At 41.7% G+C, this 17,055-nt stretch overlaps 1 protein-coding gene across 2 annotated transcripts in view; it reads left to right on the top strand.

Moving 5' to 3' along the window:
• Window positions 1-16,779, top strand: part of Ryk (receptor like tyrosine kinase) — a 74,909-nt gene extending 58,130 nt beyond the window's left edge. For both annotated transcript variants that reach the window (XM_021653252.2, XM_060385416.1), the window contains exons 11-15: window positions 3,041-3,173; window positions 4,662-4,771; window positions 4,924-5,083; window positions 14,416-14,552; window positions 15,703-16,779. In XM_021653252.2, coding sequence (XP_021508927.1) covers window positions 3,041-3,173; window positions 4,662-4,771; window positions 4,924-5,083; window positions 14,416-14,552; window positions 15,703-15,814 — 652 coding nt within the window. In that variant the 3' untranslated portion in view covers window positions 15,815-16,779. The remainder of the gene's footprint in view (window positions 1-3,040; window positions 3,174-4,661; window positions 4,772-4,923; window positions 5,084-14,415; window positions 14,553-15,702) is intronic.
• The last annotated feature ends 276 nt before the right edge of the window (window positions 16,780-17,055 follow it).

Genomic DNA, 17,055 nt, shown 5'->3' with positions numbered 1-17,055 from the left:
AGGTCAGCAGCACTTTCTGCTCGTCTACTGTGCCAGCTGAGGACTTAGACTCCAAGCCAGTTCTCTCACCCAGAGAAACCTGCACTTGTCAGCGCAGAAGCATGTGGCAGGGACATGCAGACAAAGCCAGATTTTTCCCCAAGAAGGACTTTAGATTTACCATAGCCCCAATCATGCCTTGGCTAAGCACCCCTCCAGGCAGGCATTTGCAGCATTCTGTCTTGCAGCTTTAGGCTATACAGCTTCTCAGCACCTCGCCTTAACCGAATATTTAAATATTTAACTGAGTATTTTACCATGGCTGTGTGTTCACTTACATTGATTCAATTCATTAGCTGCCTGTTTTGCGGTTAGACCTCAACTAGGCATAGAATAAAATGAAAGAGTAATCCTAAGATCCATACTGTAGAGTCCGTCATGCAGACTGTGCACTCAGCAAGAAATGTTGCCTGTTTCCACACGACACCTTCTTAGCTACTTGTAACCTATAATTTACAAGGCTTGCTTTGAGCTTTAACGTTCTGAGATGAAGGGTTCTGATTGACTGACACTCTTTAAAGCATCTTGAAATTCTATTTTTTGTTTGTTTTTTGCTTTTCCACCGGAACTTATAAACATAAGTGTTTGTTTGTTTGTTTTTATCATAAGTAAATACTTGTAGCTGGGATGTGGTAATTCCATCACTCGGGGTAGGGGGCAGAGATAGGTGGAGCTTGGTCAGTTTGAGGCCAGTCTGGTCTACAAAGCAAGTACAGGACAGCCAAAGCTACACAGGGAAACCCCATCTCAAAAAACAAAACAAACAAACAAACAAAAACCTTGTATAAATTAAAAATAATCTGCTTTCATTACTTCATGTCTGTGAACCCTAAGCCATTTCTTGTGGTTTGAAGTCCCCATCGGCCCAGCATGCCTGGTGATGACACTTGCTAATGCTGAATGACGTGCAGCTTTAAGGGCTGCAAGTATGCGCAGCACGGGAGGCAGGGAGGCAGTTGTGCCCCGCCTTGTCTCTGCCCTCTCACCATATCCATCCACTCTTCGATACCTTAGATCTTTCTCTTTGCCCTCCTTTCCTCTGTAAAATGGGCAGAGTGAAGAGCTGCCATTTGTTCTTGGAAACATTTTTATGAAGCTTATTACTGCTCCCAGAGTTGTTTAGTTCCCTTTTTATTTTACGTATATGGGAGTTTTGCGTGTGTGTATGTCTGTCACCACGTGTATACAGTGCCTGAGGGGGGCAGAAGAGGGCATTGGATGCCCTGAGACTGGAGTTACAGACAGCTGTATGAGCCACTATATGAGTGCTGGGAATCACACCTGGTCCTTCTGCAAGAGCAGCCAGCGCTCTTAACCACCAGTTTCAGAGGATTTTAATCCTGGGATTTGTTGTGTCTAGACAGAATGTCATTAATCCCGCTAAACAATTTCAGTCATGAGTGAAAGAGCAGAGACAGGTCATTAAGGTTAAAGAAGTGGGCCAGCTCACCTGCTCGCTCTGAAATCAGGGTTTGCCTTGGCTTTTTCAAGGTGGGTCCTGAGTTGTAGTGTGCGTGGGGGCTTCAGGACAGAGGGGGTGTCTGCAGTCCTTCGCATGTTCTGCTTTTTCCCTGAGTGGAAATGTCCAGCAGCCCAGGGATAAGCCACAGGGGTGTGGAATATCATGACACCTGAATTCTCTTCACACTTGAACTTTGTCTATAGGTTACCTAACGCTTCTCCTTGGCATGGCTGCCACTCAGCTTCAATGCAAGCAGAAGCCCTGGGAGGGTCCCCTGCCTCTTAGGGACAGATGCCCCTTAACAGTTCTGATCAGTTGGAGACATTTTTAGGATATTTTAGAAACTTACTGTAGTCTTACAAGTCAAAGACAGCCCCTCCCGGTGTATTTCTGCAGTTTCCCCTCTATCTGTCACTGTTCTGTGAATGTGTGGTTTGTGGCTTAGTTTCTGTAAGCTGTTTTCATGTTTTCTTACCATCTCTCTTTGATCATTCAACTGTAACGTGTTATTTCATTATTCTTGGCTGCTCATGTTATTTGCAGCTTTTCACTATTGATATCCCACTGGCTATTCTCGTTAATGTAGCCTTTTATGTTTCATTAGTTCTTTATGAAACTATCCCTAAGAACAGAATTTACTAAGAAATGGGAATGCTTTCAGGCTATTGTTATGTGTCTGTGTTTCAAATGTGCAGTAAATGTAATAGCGTAGGATTTAACACACTGAACATATAAAGTGAGTCTGTGATTAGTTCTGGCTTAGTAGACAGGAGGCAATTACTTAAATAGTTACAGCCTTGGGGAAAATTAGTTATTTCCATATCAGTTGGAGTGTCATTACACAGGAGGATGGTGTGTGTGTATGTGTGTGTGCCAGGAGAGATAAAGTAGGCAAGATTATTCACCACATGCCTGGTTTATTTTGTACATAAAAGCTGTTTGTGGCTGGTGAAATCCACATTACAACTTTGAAAACTAAGGCCAAATGGAGAGGATGGCATGCATGTACACACACACACACACACACACACACAATCACTCAGATAGTGAGTCTTATTTTCAAAGTCAGGTTCCAAATTCTATATGACCACAAACATTTTACTTTTGTGACAGTTTCAACCTGTTAAAGACTGGATTTGGCTTTTTAAAAAATTATTATTATTATTATTATTATTTTACTTTAAGTGTGATAATGAAATTAGTGGGATAGTAACATAATGTACTCATGGCCAAGCCGTTTTCAGCTGTCTGTGATTATCCTTTGGAGTGGAGATTTATGGCTAGAGTGTTTTCAGGAAATCAAGTTCAAAGGGATTCATTCTGTGTTAGTAATTTTTATCCTACAAAGAAAGCTTACATATATGGGGACTGTTTACATCAGGTTTAAAAACTAGAACATTTGTAAATGTTTTAATTGTCATCTTTTTAAGTGGGTTTGGGATTTTGTTTTGCTTTTGATTATCTATATTTTAATTTAAGATAAATCTAAAAGGTTTTAGATTTTATTTGCATTTTTCCCAATTTCTTACTATTTTCTAGAAACCTTCTTCCTATTACTCATGTGTGCATAGAAGAAGGAGAAAAGCCCATGGTGATATTGCCATACATGAATTGGGGAAATCTTAAATTGTTTCTACGACAGTGCAAATTAGTAGAAGCCAATAATCCACAGGTGAGAAAATTTCCCTAAATACGAACAGTTTTTGATGTCTTTGGGAGTAGATATTACCAAACATGCACACAGTGTCTGAAAACCTTAAAACAAACAAAAACAAAACAAAACAAAAAACCTCAGTGAACCAGGAGATATGTATAAGCTGTTGATGACTTAGAGGAAAATGAAGATGGCTTATGGTTCCCGATGGGGCACATTTGACTGATGGGTTTTTCTGTTGTCCATCATGTGTTCATTCATAATCACCTCTGATGCCCTATGACAGCATCTCACAGTCCTTTCTGGGATAACTTCTGAAGATGTGTCCATTCCTTCTAGGAGTGGAAACTATTACAGAGCTATATGTGCCAATAGCAGTGATGGTTGGAGATAATTGGGAATATTATTTTTTTTAATTTTAATTAATAAAGTTTTTTAATTCACTTTACATCCTGGTTGTAGCCCCATCTCTCCTCTCCTCCCAGACCCACCCTTCCTTTCTTCCCCTTCCTTCTCACCTGTTCTTCAGAAAAGGGGAGCTCCCTTTCCCATCTGCCCCAGCTCATCAAGTTGCATCAGGACTGAGTGTGTCCTCTTCCCCTGTGGCCTGGCAAAGCAGTCCCACTAGGGGAAAGTGATCAAAAAGCTGGCAAGTGAGTCTTTGTCCAGTGCAGACCCCACTTCCCTTACTAGGGAATATTCTTAATGTGCCTGACTGTAAGATGCTACCATTTAAGAGTTTCTTTGTTGTCACTACCCATGCACTTCACTGTGAACATCTGGTCAGATCCCAGACCTGTTACGATAGTGGTAAGAAAGTCTGCTGGGTGCTTTACTCTCAGCTATACTTTCTGGTTTGGTTAAGTTGATTTTAAGATTTATAATAGCATACTTGTTGTAGTCAATAATAAAAATAAACTCAGATATGCATTGAGTATTTGGCTCAATGTGTATGATATGTTGTTTAAGCTAGAAGAATAAAGCTGTGCTTTGAAGGAATGGAGCTGTGTAGTTGGAGGCTTTGACCCCTGAGCATCACCAGGGGAGGAACACCTGCACTGCTGGTATGCAGCTAGAGGAGCATGTCAACCCGGAGACTTGTTTTTGTGGAATGCCCCCAGGGGATAATCTGTTAAAACCTACTACTGTAAAAGAATAGAACAAGTCATTTGAGACATTGCTTTAGAGAGTCATTAAGCAGCAATCACCGAGAAGCTCTTCTGTAATGCTGATTTTGAAGAGATAGATGCAAAAGGTAAATCTTACAGATAAAGTCACATAGATGATAAGTGCCATTACAGAACAGGGCTATTACGATAGATGACCAGTATACGGTGCTCCCAGAGCACATGTTAGTTGAGAAATAGGTTTTAAAAACTTGGTAAGTAGGTGCGAGGAAGTGTTCTGGAGTGGGACCGTGGGGTCAGGTCACCAGATTGAAGACTGCCTTTGTACTATCTGCAAACCGTCATTTCACTTGTTTATAATTTTTTTCTGTTGTGACAGGCAATTTCCCAGCAAGACCTCGTACATATGGCTATTCAGATTGCCTGTGGGATGAGCTACCTGGCAAGACGGGAAGTGATCCATAAAGACCTGGCTGCTAGGAACTGTGTGTAGGTGCCAGGGGTTTGCCACTGTCATTAGGCGGGCAGTGCTCCCTGGGTCTGGGGTTCTGTCCAGGAGTCACTGTGGGGCTTAGACTGTTTGTAGGGAGCGGTGGGTCTTAATCCCTGATGCCTTTAATGTTTCTGTTTTCGCTTCTCAGCATCGACGACACTCTTCAAGTGAAAATCACAGACAATGCCCTTTCCAGAGACTTGTTTCCCATGGACTACCACTGTCTCGGGGACAATGAGAACAGGCCTGTGAGATGGATGGCTCTGGAAAGTCTGGTTAATAATGAATTCTCTAGCGCTAGTGATGTGGTGAGTACTGGAGGCCAGGTGTCAGCAGCACGTAGAGGAAAGCTTTTTGTTCCACGCTGTTCAGCCATTTTGTTCTTTTAAAAATCTTGTAACTATTCCTTGAAATTTTCATCCAGAGTGCATGTGTCGTTATCTCCCTTTTGACCCACTTAAAGCAGCAAAACTGGCCCAAATCCTGGGCCTGTGCTGTGTGTTCTCCCTGCTCACTCAAGCTGAGGCAGCATCGTTTACACCAAGGCGGGCACTGATGTCTGGGTGTCAGATTGGGGCACCAAGGGTTAGGAAGCTGACAGCAGCTCGCTATCTCCCTGTGCGAGTCTCAGAATGACCAAGTGCCTACTAAAGCACAGAATGCGTGGCTTTCTGCAAATGGCCTCTTCTCAGTTCAGCCTCTCCCATCTGCAGTAATGACAATGTTTTAGTTAAGTGTCAGCGTAGCCGTGTCTCCTCATCCACACCACACAGCTGTGCCCTCCTGTGCAGGGATGTGGTTTCAGAAGCCACACCTACTCGTCTCTTGTAAATTTTCCATCCATTGCTTGACTTTTTATTCTAGTTTAGATCATAATCAGGCTAGGCATTGAGGCACATACTATATTCCCAGTCCTTGGAAGGCAGAGACAGGGGATCATGAGTTCCAGACCCACCTAGGGTACACAGTGACTGTATCTTAAGAATGAAAACCTAATGTGTATGTGTGTGTGTATGTTTTAATTTTTTTGTCTGTTATATATTGGAGCTGTGTATTTGGAAATTTAGTAAAAAAATTTGCTATGAAGGTCCCTAAGTCATCATTTGACAATGTTGAATTACTTGTGAAATAATTGGGATTTGATCTCATGTTTCAGCTGGGCTACTTGTGTTTTGTCTCCTGGTATTTTTTTGTTTATTCTTCAGAGCTGCCTTTTCATTTCAGTTTGTGTGCTTTACACATTTCCCCTTTAATAGTGCATTACTGAAACCAGTTTCCTAGCTTGTTACTTACATTGATTAGTTACACTCTTTCCCTCTGTATTAGTTTTTGCTGGTTGCTATAACAAATTGCTACAACCTCAGTGGTTTAAAACGGTAACTTTAGTCTCTCACTGTCAGCTCTAGGGGCCAAATGTCTGAAATAAACACTCTTCCTGTTAATTAAGGTTTTCAATGTATATATTGTTGAAATCATTTTTTTTTACTTGTTTTAAAATTAACTATTCTCTTAAAAAACAATTGACATGGGCAGTGTAGGTTTACATGGTTGTAAGAATGGGTATTACCTGGCCGAGGGAGGAGCTGCAGGGCTGACACCAGAAGGAAACTGCTTCATGTTGCTCGCAGAGAAGCCTAGGTGCATGATGAGAAGAAAGTGGAAGATGAGGAAAATAAATGCTGAGTCTTAGAGACTGAACCTAAGGATTCACCGTGGAGGATGCGGAAACCAGTCTGGGCTGTCTTTTCAAAGCTTTTTTATCATGAAGCAGTTCCTTTCTCTAACATTAACATTCAGAAGTTAAAGTTTTATTGAAATTAAAACCAGTAGATGTGTATAGCTTTGCTGAAATGATAATTTTATGAACTCAAACTGTTCGATGGGCAGGAAAAAGGAGACATTTCTTAGATGATAATCTTATTTTAAGGTAAACTTCCAAGAGACTGGAAATGTTAAGCTTTTTCTTAGGAAAGGGAACACTGACAGGTAGTGTTTCAGAAGGGCTTGTGGGATGTCCGGAAGGGTGACCTGTGAAGTCGTGCTTCTGCATGAATTGCCTCGCTGACTTGTTTGTGTCTGTGTAGCTCTTCTCCTATACAATTAATCAACAATGAGATTTTTATTTTTATTTTATTATGTTATGTATATAGGTACTTTGCTTGCATGTATGTCTGCATTTCCTGGAATTGGAGTTAGAGACACTTGTGAGCTGCCATCCAGGTGCTAGGATTTGAACCTGGGTCCTCTAGAAGGACAGAAAGTGCTGAACTGTCTCTCCAGCCCCAGCAAAGAGATTTTTAAGTCACACTTACGGTTACATACTTTCTAGGATTCCTAGAACAAACATAAACTGAATGAATGGGATTCAAGTTAATGTAATCCATGCCTAAATGGTACAGAGAGACTGAACGGGTTGGCTCTAGTGAGTATAATTCATCTCTAAACAGTACAGGTAGTACCTGAATGCACTGCTCTCGGCTGCTGTAACATCATGTTTAAAAAAACATCACAAAACCATACTTAGAGTTGGTTACCTTTATAGTTATATGAGCATCCATATTTATGTAAGAATTTGTCTTAGAATGCAGTTATACCAAATACTTTGTTTTTTGACAGCTTTATTTTTTATTATTTAAAATTTTTTTTTACTTAACAATTGAAATATTTTTTCATACACAATATATTTTCATTGAGGTTTCTCCTCTTTCACACCTTCTCCCAGATCCTCCCCACATCCCCACCATCAAGTCCATGCCTTCCTTATCTCTCTTTAGAAAACAAGCAAATATAAGCAAACATACTAGAATTTTTAAAAAGAAAAAAACAAACACTATAAGAAATACTCACACTCACACACACACATACAACAAAACCCATAAACCCACAAAATCAGAATTCATAAAGTATAAGCAGCTGGGTGCAGCGGTGCACGCCTATAATCCCAGCACTTGGGGAGGCAGAGGCAGGCAGATCTCTGTGAGTTTGAGGTCAGAAGCAGGCAGATCTCTAGGAGTTCGAGGCCAGCCTGATCTACAAAGCGAGTCCAGGATAGCCAAGGCTACACAGAGAAACCCTGTCTTGAAACACCCCCAAATATGCAAAAGACCAGTAAGATTAAAAAAAAAGAAAAAGGAATAATGCCTAAGCAAAGCAACATGAGACCCAAAACAGCACTGAGTTTGTTTTGTGTTGGCCGCCTACTTGTGAGCATGGGCCGGCACTTAAGTGTCGTGTATACCCAGTGAGTTCCACTGGAGAGAACTGATTTTCCTTTGTAAGCAGCTGTCAACTGGAGGTAGCTTCTGGGTTAGGGACTGTGTCTACTTTTCTCTCAGTCCCGGGACCCCATCTGACTTGGGCCTACCCAGGTCCTGTGCATGCTCCCATGCTCCCTGTGAGTTCATATGTATATCAGTCTTGTATCTGGAAGATACTGTTTCCTTGGTGTCGTCTATCTCCTCTGACTCTCATAATCTTTCTGCCTCCTTCTTGAGCTCTGAGAGAAGGCTCTCTGTATTAGTTCCCATATACTGCGGGAAGAAGTTTCTCTGATGAGGGCTGGGCAAGACAGTGATACAGGTATATAGGCAGAATGTCATTAGTCATTTTATTGCTAAATTCCTTTTGTATAACAATACTATTTTGGCTTTCTTATAGGCCTGTGGTCTATCAAAACTTAGGTTTTTGGCCATCCAAGCAGTATTAGGCATGGGTTCTAGCTGATGAAGTGGATCTTAAATTCCGTCAGATAGTGGTTGGTTGTTCCCACATTTGTGCCACTGTTGCACAGCGTATCATGCAGGCAGGTCATCATTTGTAGGTTTCAGGATTTGTAACTGGGTTAGTGGCTTCCTTTCTCCGCTGCTAGTGTGCAGAGCACCTTCTAGTGCCTTGATTACTGGTCAGGAGGGGTGAAGACTAGTTAGGCACTTTTGCGACCTCTCCATATTCAATGAGTTACATAGCTATTGTCTTCAACAATAGGGCCTTACCATCAGTTTGTGGAGCTCAACCAATAGCCTTGGTGATAGCTTAAGTTTTGGGGGGTTTCCCTGGGCCCCCTTTTGGCAACAACTCACTTAAATGTAACCCATTCCTGTTACTGGAGGTTTTTCTTGGTGGTGAAAGATGTCTAGTTGGGGATTCTCCTCCATTATTTACATTTATATTTCTTTCATATGTATATAAGAAACATCTATTGTAGTATGTTTCCATATGACCCCTCACTGGTCCAGCTTCATTTTGTTTTAATCACTATGAGTTTAATAATGGACATCTTAACAATTCTCTAAACTTAAAGACTGCCAACCCCATTTCAACAAAGTTCTCATTCTTATATTCCGGGCTGGCTGGTCTTGAATGTGAAATCTTGACTCAGTCTCCTAAGTGCTAGGATTACAGGCCACCATAGGTTAAATATTCTGGTTTTGTCTTATTCAGAATTCTTTTGAGTTGGGTTTAGCGTGTCATTATAAGAATGTCCCTTGGTTACATTTAGTGTGGATAACTCCTAAAAATGTTCAAATTTTTCTCTTTTAAATTCTTACAGAATCATACACACAGATACTTTCTATAGGTATCTTTTACCTTGAATAATTGGTACTGAAAGGACTAGTTATGACTTTTTCTGTGACTGTGATTCTGCCTTTCAGTTTGGGGCATTGAATACTGTTTTAAATTCTTAAAGATTATTAAATTAAGTTACATTCTAATGTTGGTCTTGAAAACGATGAATACAGTCAGATTGCGTTCTCTTTCTTTGGATGGAGGTGGGGTTTTATTTTTTCTAGGCAGGATTTCTCTCTATAACCTTAACTGTCCTTGAACTTGTTCTGTAGACAAGGCTGTCTTTGTTTTTTGTTTTATCATAAAAGTAACACATTTGTTTTTGTAATTCTGTCTGGGAACATCCAGTATTTCGGTTCGTTAAGACTCTAATAATGCTAACATCAGCTTTTAACTGTCAGCTTAGGAAGCACACACAATGAAATCCAGCTAGTTATGAATGTCTATTATTCCAAGATGTGACATCACATAGGCACTCTGAAGACCAAATGGATATTGTTCTTGCTGTACATTTTCATCAAATACAGGCACAACCACAGATTCTGCTGTGACTTTCTTTTCCTTTATTTGAAAAAATATTTCTTGATTGATGACTCCTTTGAGTTATTTAGATAATTATAGTTGCTAACATAGTTCAGTTGTCAAGACTCTACCACAGAATGAGTGGTGAATGCAACCAGGAAAGCACAGTTGAGAGTTCATGTTGGTTTTCTTGTCTTTGTGGTACTACATTGTATTTAAAAGGCATTTTCTTGGGAAAAACAAATCAAGGAAATGACTTCCATGCTACTCTTATCAGCATGACTTATGGCTCTCGGGGGATCTTTTTTAAGGCATTTGAATAGTTTTTAGGCCACAGGACAAAAATCAAATGTGCCCCGTGTGCCTGCTGTTTCTTTGTAGACATTAGCGGACATTGTCCTGGGAGGAAAATCTGTGGTTCTTCAGACCTTGCATCTGCAGTCTGTTTTATCTTACTCCACTTTGCCTAGTGCTCTAGAGGCCATTGCTATGTACGGAGCAGACTCACTCAGGAGACCCTCGGGATTGCAACCTCGCACCGAGAGCAGTCTTTGGAGCCATGGTGGTACCTCAGTGACAGCTAGAGTTACTGGAAGATGCTTAAGTCTGGAGCTCCTTCTGTTTTATATTTTCCATTACTGACTTTAGAGTAGTGCTCAGAAGATTATCGTAGTTACTTGTTGTCTTCATGGTGCAGATTTTACACACCAGCAATGTCAGACCTATTATTTAAGTATCAGGTTTACAGTAAGAGAATTAATAAAGGAACAAAAGAACAATGTAGAGATGAAAGCATCAGTTCAGACTTTGGAAAATAGAGGTTTAAGATATGACCCAGCCCGCAGGTCAGTCGAATAAGACCCTCAGAGAGGGGCTAGAATAATGTGGGACAAGAGACGTGGAGAATGGAGACAAGACAGGTATCTGATCAAGTCTCATTTAATGAAGGCAAAGCGAACACTTATATAGAAAAGAATCACAAAAGAGTCTCTTCACAGTATCAGTGATTGTGTCATATGGCAAAGTGTCTGAGAATTCACTCAAGGCTATACAAAAATCATGATCCGGCTCCCAGGCTTGCACGAAACTTGCTATCTAGTTCTCAGGAACAGAACACCCCTCTCCCATTGACTGCCAAGGACAGTCCCGGAACTTTGATAAAACTCGTATTTGCCAAGGCCAGGAAGCAAAATCCCATGTACCAGACTCCTAGAGTTTCCCACGGCAACAACCTTTCATCTGAATTAGAGGAAAGTCCTAGCTGGCAGAGAAATAAGAGACTATAAGCTTGGTTAGTAAAGAAAATGGCGATGACCTCTAAAACGGCTGAGCTAGAGTCAAGCCAAAATAGCCATGCCAGAAGCAGCTTCCCACAAAGATGTAACATTCCTGATGTTAAAGTACTACTTAGGTGTATTACTCTAATTTTAATTGTCCTGATATTTCCTAAGAATGAGGAATATAGGAAATACTTTAATAACAATTCGTATATTTCCAGAAGTGAGCAATTCCCCCAGCAGTAGCTGCTACTCTTTCAGGATCTCGTAAGTTTCTGGGCATCTCTCCTTCTGGTTGCTTTGGAGACTTGTTCTTACTCTCTGCTTCATTTCCTTTAGAAGACCCCAGTGCTCAGATGAAGCTGTGTGTGTCTGCTTATGGAGAAAGGGGCACGAACAGCCAGTTCTGTGATAGTCTTCCGTTGTGTGTAGGTTTACAGGTGTCTAAGGATTAGTCATACTGGCAGCTACAGATGCTGATTTTTGAGATTAAGCGGTGTCTTAGTAGACTGAGCCTGATAGATTGAGTAGCTCAGGACCTAGGCTGCATTCCTTGTAACTCTGAAGCCTGGGAAGTCCAGCTTGATGGTGCACATCAATAGTGTCCTTCCTGCAGTGTCCTCTTATAGCACAAGGAAGAGTGGCATTTGCTGAGGTCTTTATAAGGCACTAATCTCATTCCTGAGATTATGTAAACTCCTCCCAAAGCTCCACCGTGCTAGCTCCATCACAGTGGGGACCAGGAGTTCAACCTGTGTATGGCAGAGGCATACAAACAGTAAGTCCGTCATGTTCTGCTACTGAGCCTCCTACTTCACATCCCTCATCAGTAGATTTACTTCCATTTCTTCCTGACAAGCCTAAAAGCTTTAACTCATTTGCCTAAAATCAGAGTCTTATCAGATCTAAGTGAGCCTCAAGGTATGATTTATACTGAGGCAAATTTGTCTTCCACTCTAAGTTTAGGAAACCAAGCAAGTTACCAAGTTCCAAAATGCAGTGGTGGGGTGAGTTTAGGTTGGTGCATCTGTCTTTAAAAGGATACAACAGAAAGGAAAACAAGCAAAAGCAATGGTAAAAGAGCCAAAACCCAACAAACAGTAAAACCTTAGACTCAAGTGGTTCTTTTTAGCTCAATACCTTGCCATTCAGGTCCACTGGTGATTCTGCTACAGCTGCTCATGAAAGTTCATTTGTGGTTCTCTGCCAGGCAGGGCAGAGTATGAGAGTATATTTCATTATTCTACTTTTCCACTGAATAGTAATTTGTGTACTCTCAGGTAACTGGCTAGGGGAGACTGCTGTGCTAAAGCCAGTCTGGTATTTTAAGTTCCAAGAGTAATCACACAGAGGTTTTGTCGTCCAGTGGTCTCAGCGTTATGTGTTAAGGTGAAAAAAAAAAAAAATGTATACTTTCTGGCAAGCCATGTCAAAATATATTGTTAATGAAAAAATAGTTTTTGTTTTTTGTCTTAAATAGCAAGACCATAAGCTATTTAAGCTCATGGCTCATGCCTGTACTCTCAGCACTTTAGCAAGCTGAGGAAGGAGAATTGCTGGAGTCTCAGGCCAGCCTGGGTTACAGAGAAAGACCCCCCCCAACCTCCTAAAATAGAGACTAGCATTCATCTATACCTGTTACTTATACCTCCTTCTGCCAAAGTGAGCCCCAGGTCATTTGGCTCTGGTGCTCACTGCCTGAAAGGAGAGCGTTGGTATTCAGACAGTGCTGCTGCTTGAAAGTTTATGTAGCTTTGTTTAGTGGGTTGAATTGTATCACCTCCACCACCGTTCTCCAAACGATATATTGGAAATGTTAATCCCTGTAGCTAAGACACTGCTGGTGACCAGCAGAAGCTGGACTAGGTAGGAAGGGATCACTTTTTGGAGTAATTACACTTTTTGGAGTAATTTTTAAGGTCATTCCACTGTTTTTTTGTTTTGTTTTATATAGATTCTGTTACAAAATGTGGCTTGTTCACTAATATAGTTTGAGTATCCTTCATCCAAATGCCTGGTTTTGTTTTTTTTTTTTTTTTGTTCTTTTTTTTTTCCAGATTTGAGGGGGGAAATGTATATATATATACACAGACACATGCTGTGGGAATGAGACTCAAGTCTAAACACAGTTCGGTTTGTGTAATATTTATTTTTAATGATTTTGTGCATGAAACAGTTTCATGATATAGCAATTTGTTGTCATGTCAGCTCTGTAACTTGGATTTTGGATCATTTTGTATTAGCAATGTTCAACCTGTGAAAGACATTTTCTTTTTTTTTAAATGGTGTTTCCAGATTTTGTTCATACTGAAAAACAATAACCTCAAGCTTAATGCACTGGGCTTGGATTTTATAGAAAGACTTACCTTTGCCTTGTGTGCCCCACCCCCATTTCTACGCGTTCATTCATTGAGAAATGTGTGGCTGGGCAAGCCACAGATTTCACCTTTTTTTTTTTTTTTTTTTTTTACCTTGAAACCCTAAGCTGCCAATGTGAGTTTCTCAGGGTTTGTTTGGGAAACTGAGTGTGATGGGAAGCTCATTGCAAAATACTTGTGAGCGCCCTTGAACTGTTGCACAGGCATTGTTCTCTCTCCCCAGCTTCGGTTGTTCACAGCTGGCAGCAGGCCGCAGCTCGTCCCCATCCAAGCACTTTCAGTGGCCTGAGCCAGGGCTGGGCCTTCTCAGGGGAAGGCCTAGTCAGCCCCCCAGGGCTCCTGCTGCCTCTGCCCAGGTTCTGTGCTCAGTGCTCATTCACCTGCTGAGTTTAAGTAAATCTGATCTTGTACTGAGCTGTGTGAAAGGTGTTTCCATCTGCTAACTAACAGTGTTCAATATAGACCTCTCGGTGCACCTCTGTGTGCATGATTCCCCGAGTTCCACCCCCAGCCCCGCAGCATAAGCAAATCAGAAGCCCATGACTTCTTGTAGCCTATATATTCCGCGCTTATTGAGGATGCTCTGTCCACGTAGGTTGTTTTCCATTTCCCAGCAGTAGGTAATTAATTTTGGGGTAGCATGATTTATAGCCAGTGGTAAAAATGGTTTCTTGGAACAGACATAATTGCTCAGAACAGATAATACCAGTGTTCGCATTAAGGATGAACACATTAAAATGCTATCTTTCCCACTCCAGCTGGAGAAGCTAACCAGTATGGTAGATTTCTTTTTAAGAACAGCATTCACTTTCTTTAAGAGTTTGTTCAGCTGCTGTCTGTAATCACCAGCACCCAGTTTTACAATGTCCCCTCATTATGCTGCTGTTTCTTTCCTAGTGGGCCTTTGGGGTGACGCTGTGGGAGCTCATGACTCTGGGCCAGACGCCCTACGTGGACATCGACCCCTTTGAGATGGCCGCTTACCTGAAAGATGGTTACCGAATAGCCCAGCCAATCAACTGCCCCGATGAGCTGTGAGTGTTTTGGATCTCAGACATGAGCTTTGATTCATTTACTGTATTAGTATAAAAGTAGGAGAGCAGGTTCCTGTGTGCACACAGAACATTCCCCTTTGAGAATAATGAGCCTTCAGATGTGACTTAGACCTTGTGGAAAACAGCAGAGTCACTCTTTAATGCTCTTGGCATCCTGTATCAGTGGTGTATAATCTTAATTACTAAAAATTCACCTGAGAATGAAACATAATGGTGAGAAAACTGATGGGCTACTGTGTCAGTTACCTGAGTTTTGTTTAAACAGACAGAAAGATACAGTACTTAGAAAAATCTTTCCTGGGGTCCAAATTTAGATCACCAGCACCTACTAAAAAGAGACGTGTGCTAGTGTGTGTGTGAGAGACCCTGTCACAGGGTATGTGGAGCCAGGCAGATCCCTGAAGCTCATTGGCTAGTCATTCTAGCTGCATCTGTGAGCTCCAGGTTCAGTAAGATATTCTGTCTGCAAAAGAAAGCAATGGAGGACAGTACTCAGCATTGTCCTCTGGCCTCCCGACACATGCATACAACCACACAGACACGTGCATATACCACACCATGGTAAAAACGGAGAGACAGACGCCTTTCTCATTATGATCTTGCCAGGCATCAGTCGATACTTAAGGAAGATGCTCTGGCTAGTGAGTGACAGGTGCTTCCTGCCTCGTGCCCTTATGTAGCTTACCTTCTCCATCATGGCAGTGGGATGCTCGGGCTGGTTGGGGAAGTGGGTGCAGAAATGAATGTTGTCTGCAGAGGCCCCAGAAGAGTTCTCTGCCAGTTTTAGGCAGCAGCTTTGCTGTAGGTCCAGGAGTCTTGGTTTCAGATAACACTTCCTTCAAGTTCTTCCCCCACAGCATCTAGGACGACACGGGCCATTGCTTTGACTGTGTTCTGTGTGTTTACACACGAAGCTCTGAATCTGCTGAGTGTTTTGTATTCTCTTGAAGAGCTGAGATTACCGTGTGTAATCCGAATGACTTGGCTTTTAATTCTGAAACTGCTGTCACATAGTACAACTAAGCGATTGCTCACCGGCTGCCTCTCCACAAGCACATGTAAACAGAACACGTAACTGGCAGGAAGTAACCGAGGCCATTACTACTCATGTTTCCATGTCACTCCACAGGTTTGCTGTGATGGCCTGTTGCTGGGCCTTGGACCCAGAGGAGCGGCCTAAGTTTCAGCAGCTGGTCCAGTGCCTCACAGAGTTCCACGCTGCCCTGGGAGCCTACGTCTGATTGCTCAGCCCCACTGCTCAGAGGAAAGTGCCTGGTGCAGAGGCTTCGCGTGTAGCGCAGTGCCTGCAGGCACACATTTGTCTCCCAGAACACCGTGCCTTAGGAACGCCTTCAAACCTGAACTTTTAAAGACAGACTTCATAATGTGGAGTATTTTTTTAGATACCACTTTCATTAGGTTGAACCGAAAGGGGTTTTGTAAATGTTTTGGCCAAAAATTTTTTAAAATATAGTTTCTTTGGACTAGGGGGTGCATTCTTAAAAAAAATAAATAAATAAACAGTTTTAAAAATTATTTAGATACAGATATTTGGAATAGCTGTCTTAATGCCATCTGATTTTATCTTTATGTTTTACTTCATTGAAGAAATGTAGGTGTCTCACCTTTAAAGCTACTTTAATGTTTTTGTCACTACTTTTGGGAACGGTTTGTCTTCAAAATGCGGTACTTTTTGTAGGAAAAACAGGATAAAGAGGTGTCTGGTTTGCCTTCTACAAGGAAAATTGAAGAAAAGGTAAAGAGAGAAGGAAATTAAAGAATAAAAATTAAGAAGAACATGCTGCCCCTGCATGGAGAATGGCTTGTCCAGTGAGTATGGCTCTGTTCTCCTTAGGAGAAGCAGGCCCGAGTTTGTCACATCTTGGTTAGCTTTCCCGTGAGCTGGACGAAGCCTGGGGCTCATTCATGACCTTATTTATTTTTGCTCTCTGGGCAAGGAGGTGACACAGTTCCGGGCAGTGAACTCTCTCCACCGCTGTGGTCCCTCTGCGCACACCTGGGCTGTGCTATGTACAGAACCAGTGCTTTGGTTGTTGTGGGTTTGGGGTTTTTTTGTTTGTTTGTTTGTTTGTTTCTGCTTTTGTTTTTTGATTTAAATTGGTGATTTTTATGCTTATCTTCAAGGCTGGCTTAAGTATAAATTTGTTTTTTAAAACACTTGAAAAATTAAAGGACTCATTTTATATGCAGGTCTTCAAAATACTGCTCATTATGTGTGATTGGTGGTTGTGTCTCAAAAGTCTTTGAACGTGCAGCAGCTGGATGGTCACATTTTTATCCCATGGGAGTTTGACTCAGGTTCCAAAACCCTAACAGAAGAAGAGCTGACTCTGCTCAGCCTCCATGGCGTGTTAAGAAGTTGGAATTACTCTTACAAGGAAGCGTCACACGGAGGCATTTCTCAGAGCCAATGAGTGCATGTGTGTAGTTCTGCACAGGTTTAGTCCACCTAAGGGAGAGT

This window comes from Meriones unguiculatus, chromosome 6, assembly GCF_030254825.1.
Source record: "Meriones unguiculatus strain TT.TT164.6M chromosome 6, Bangor_MerUng_6.1, whole genome shotgun sequence".
Taxonomy (NCBI): domain Eukaryota; kingdom Metazoa; phylum Chordata; class Mammalia; order Rodentia; family Muridae; genus Meriones; species Meriones unguiculatus.
The sequence above is the reverse complement of the archived record's forward strand: the minus strand, read 5'-3'. Positions and strand labels throughout refer to the sequence as shown.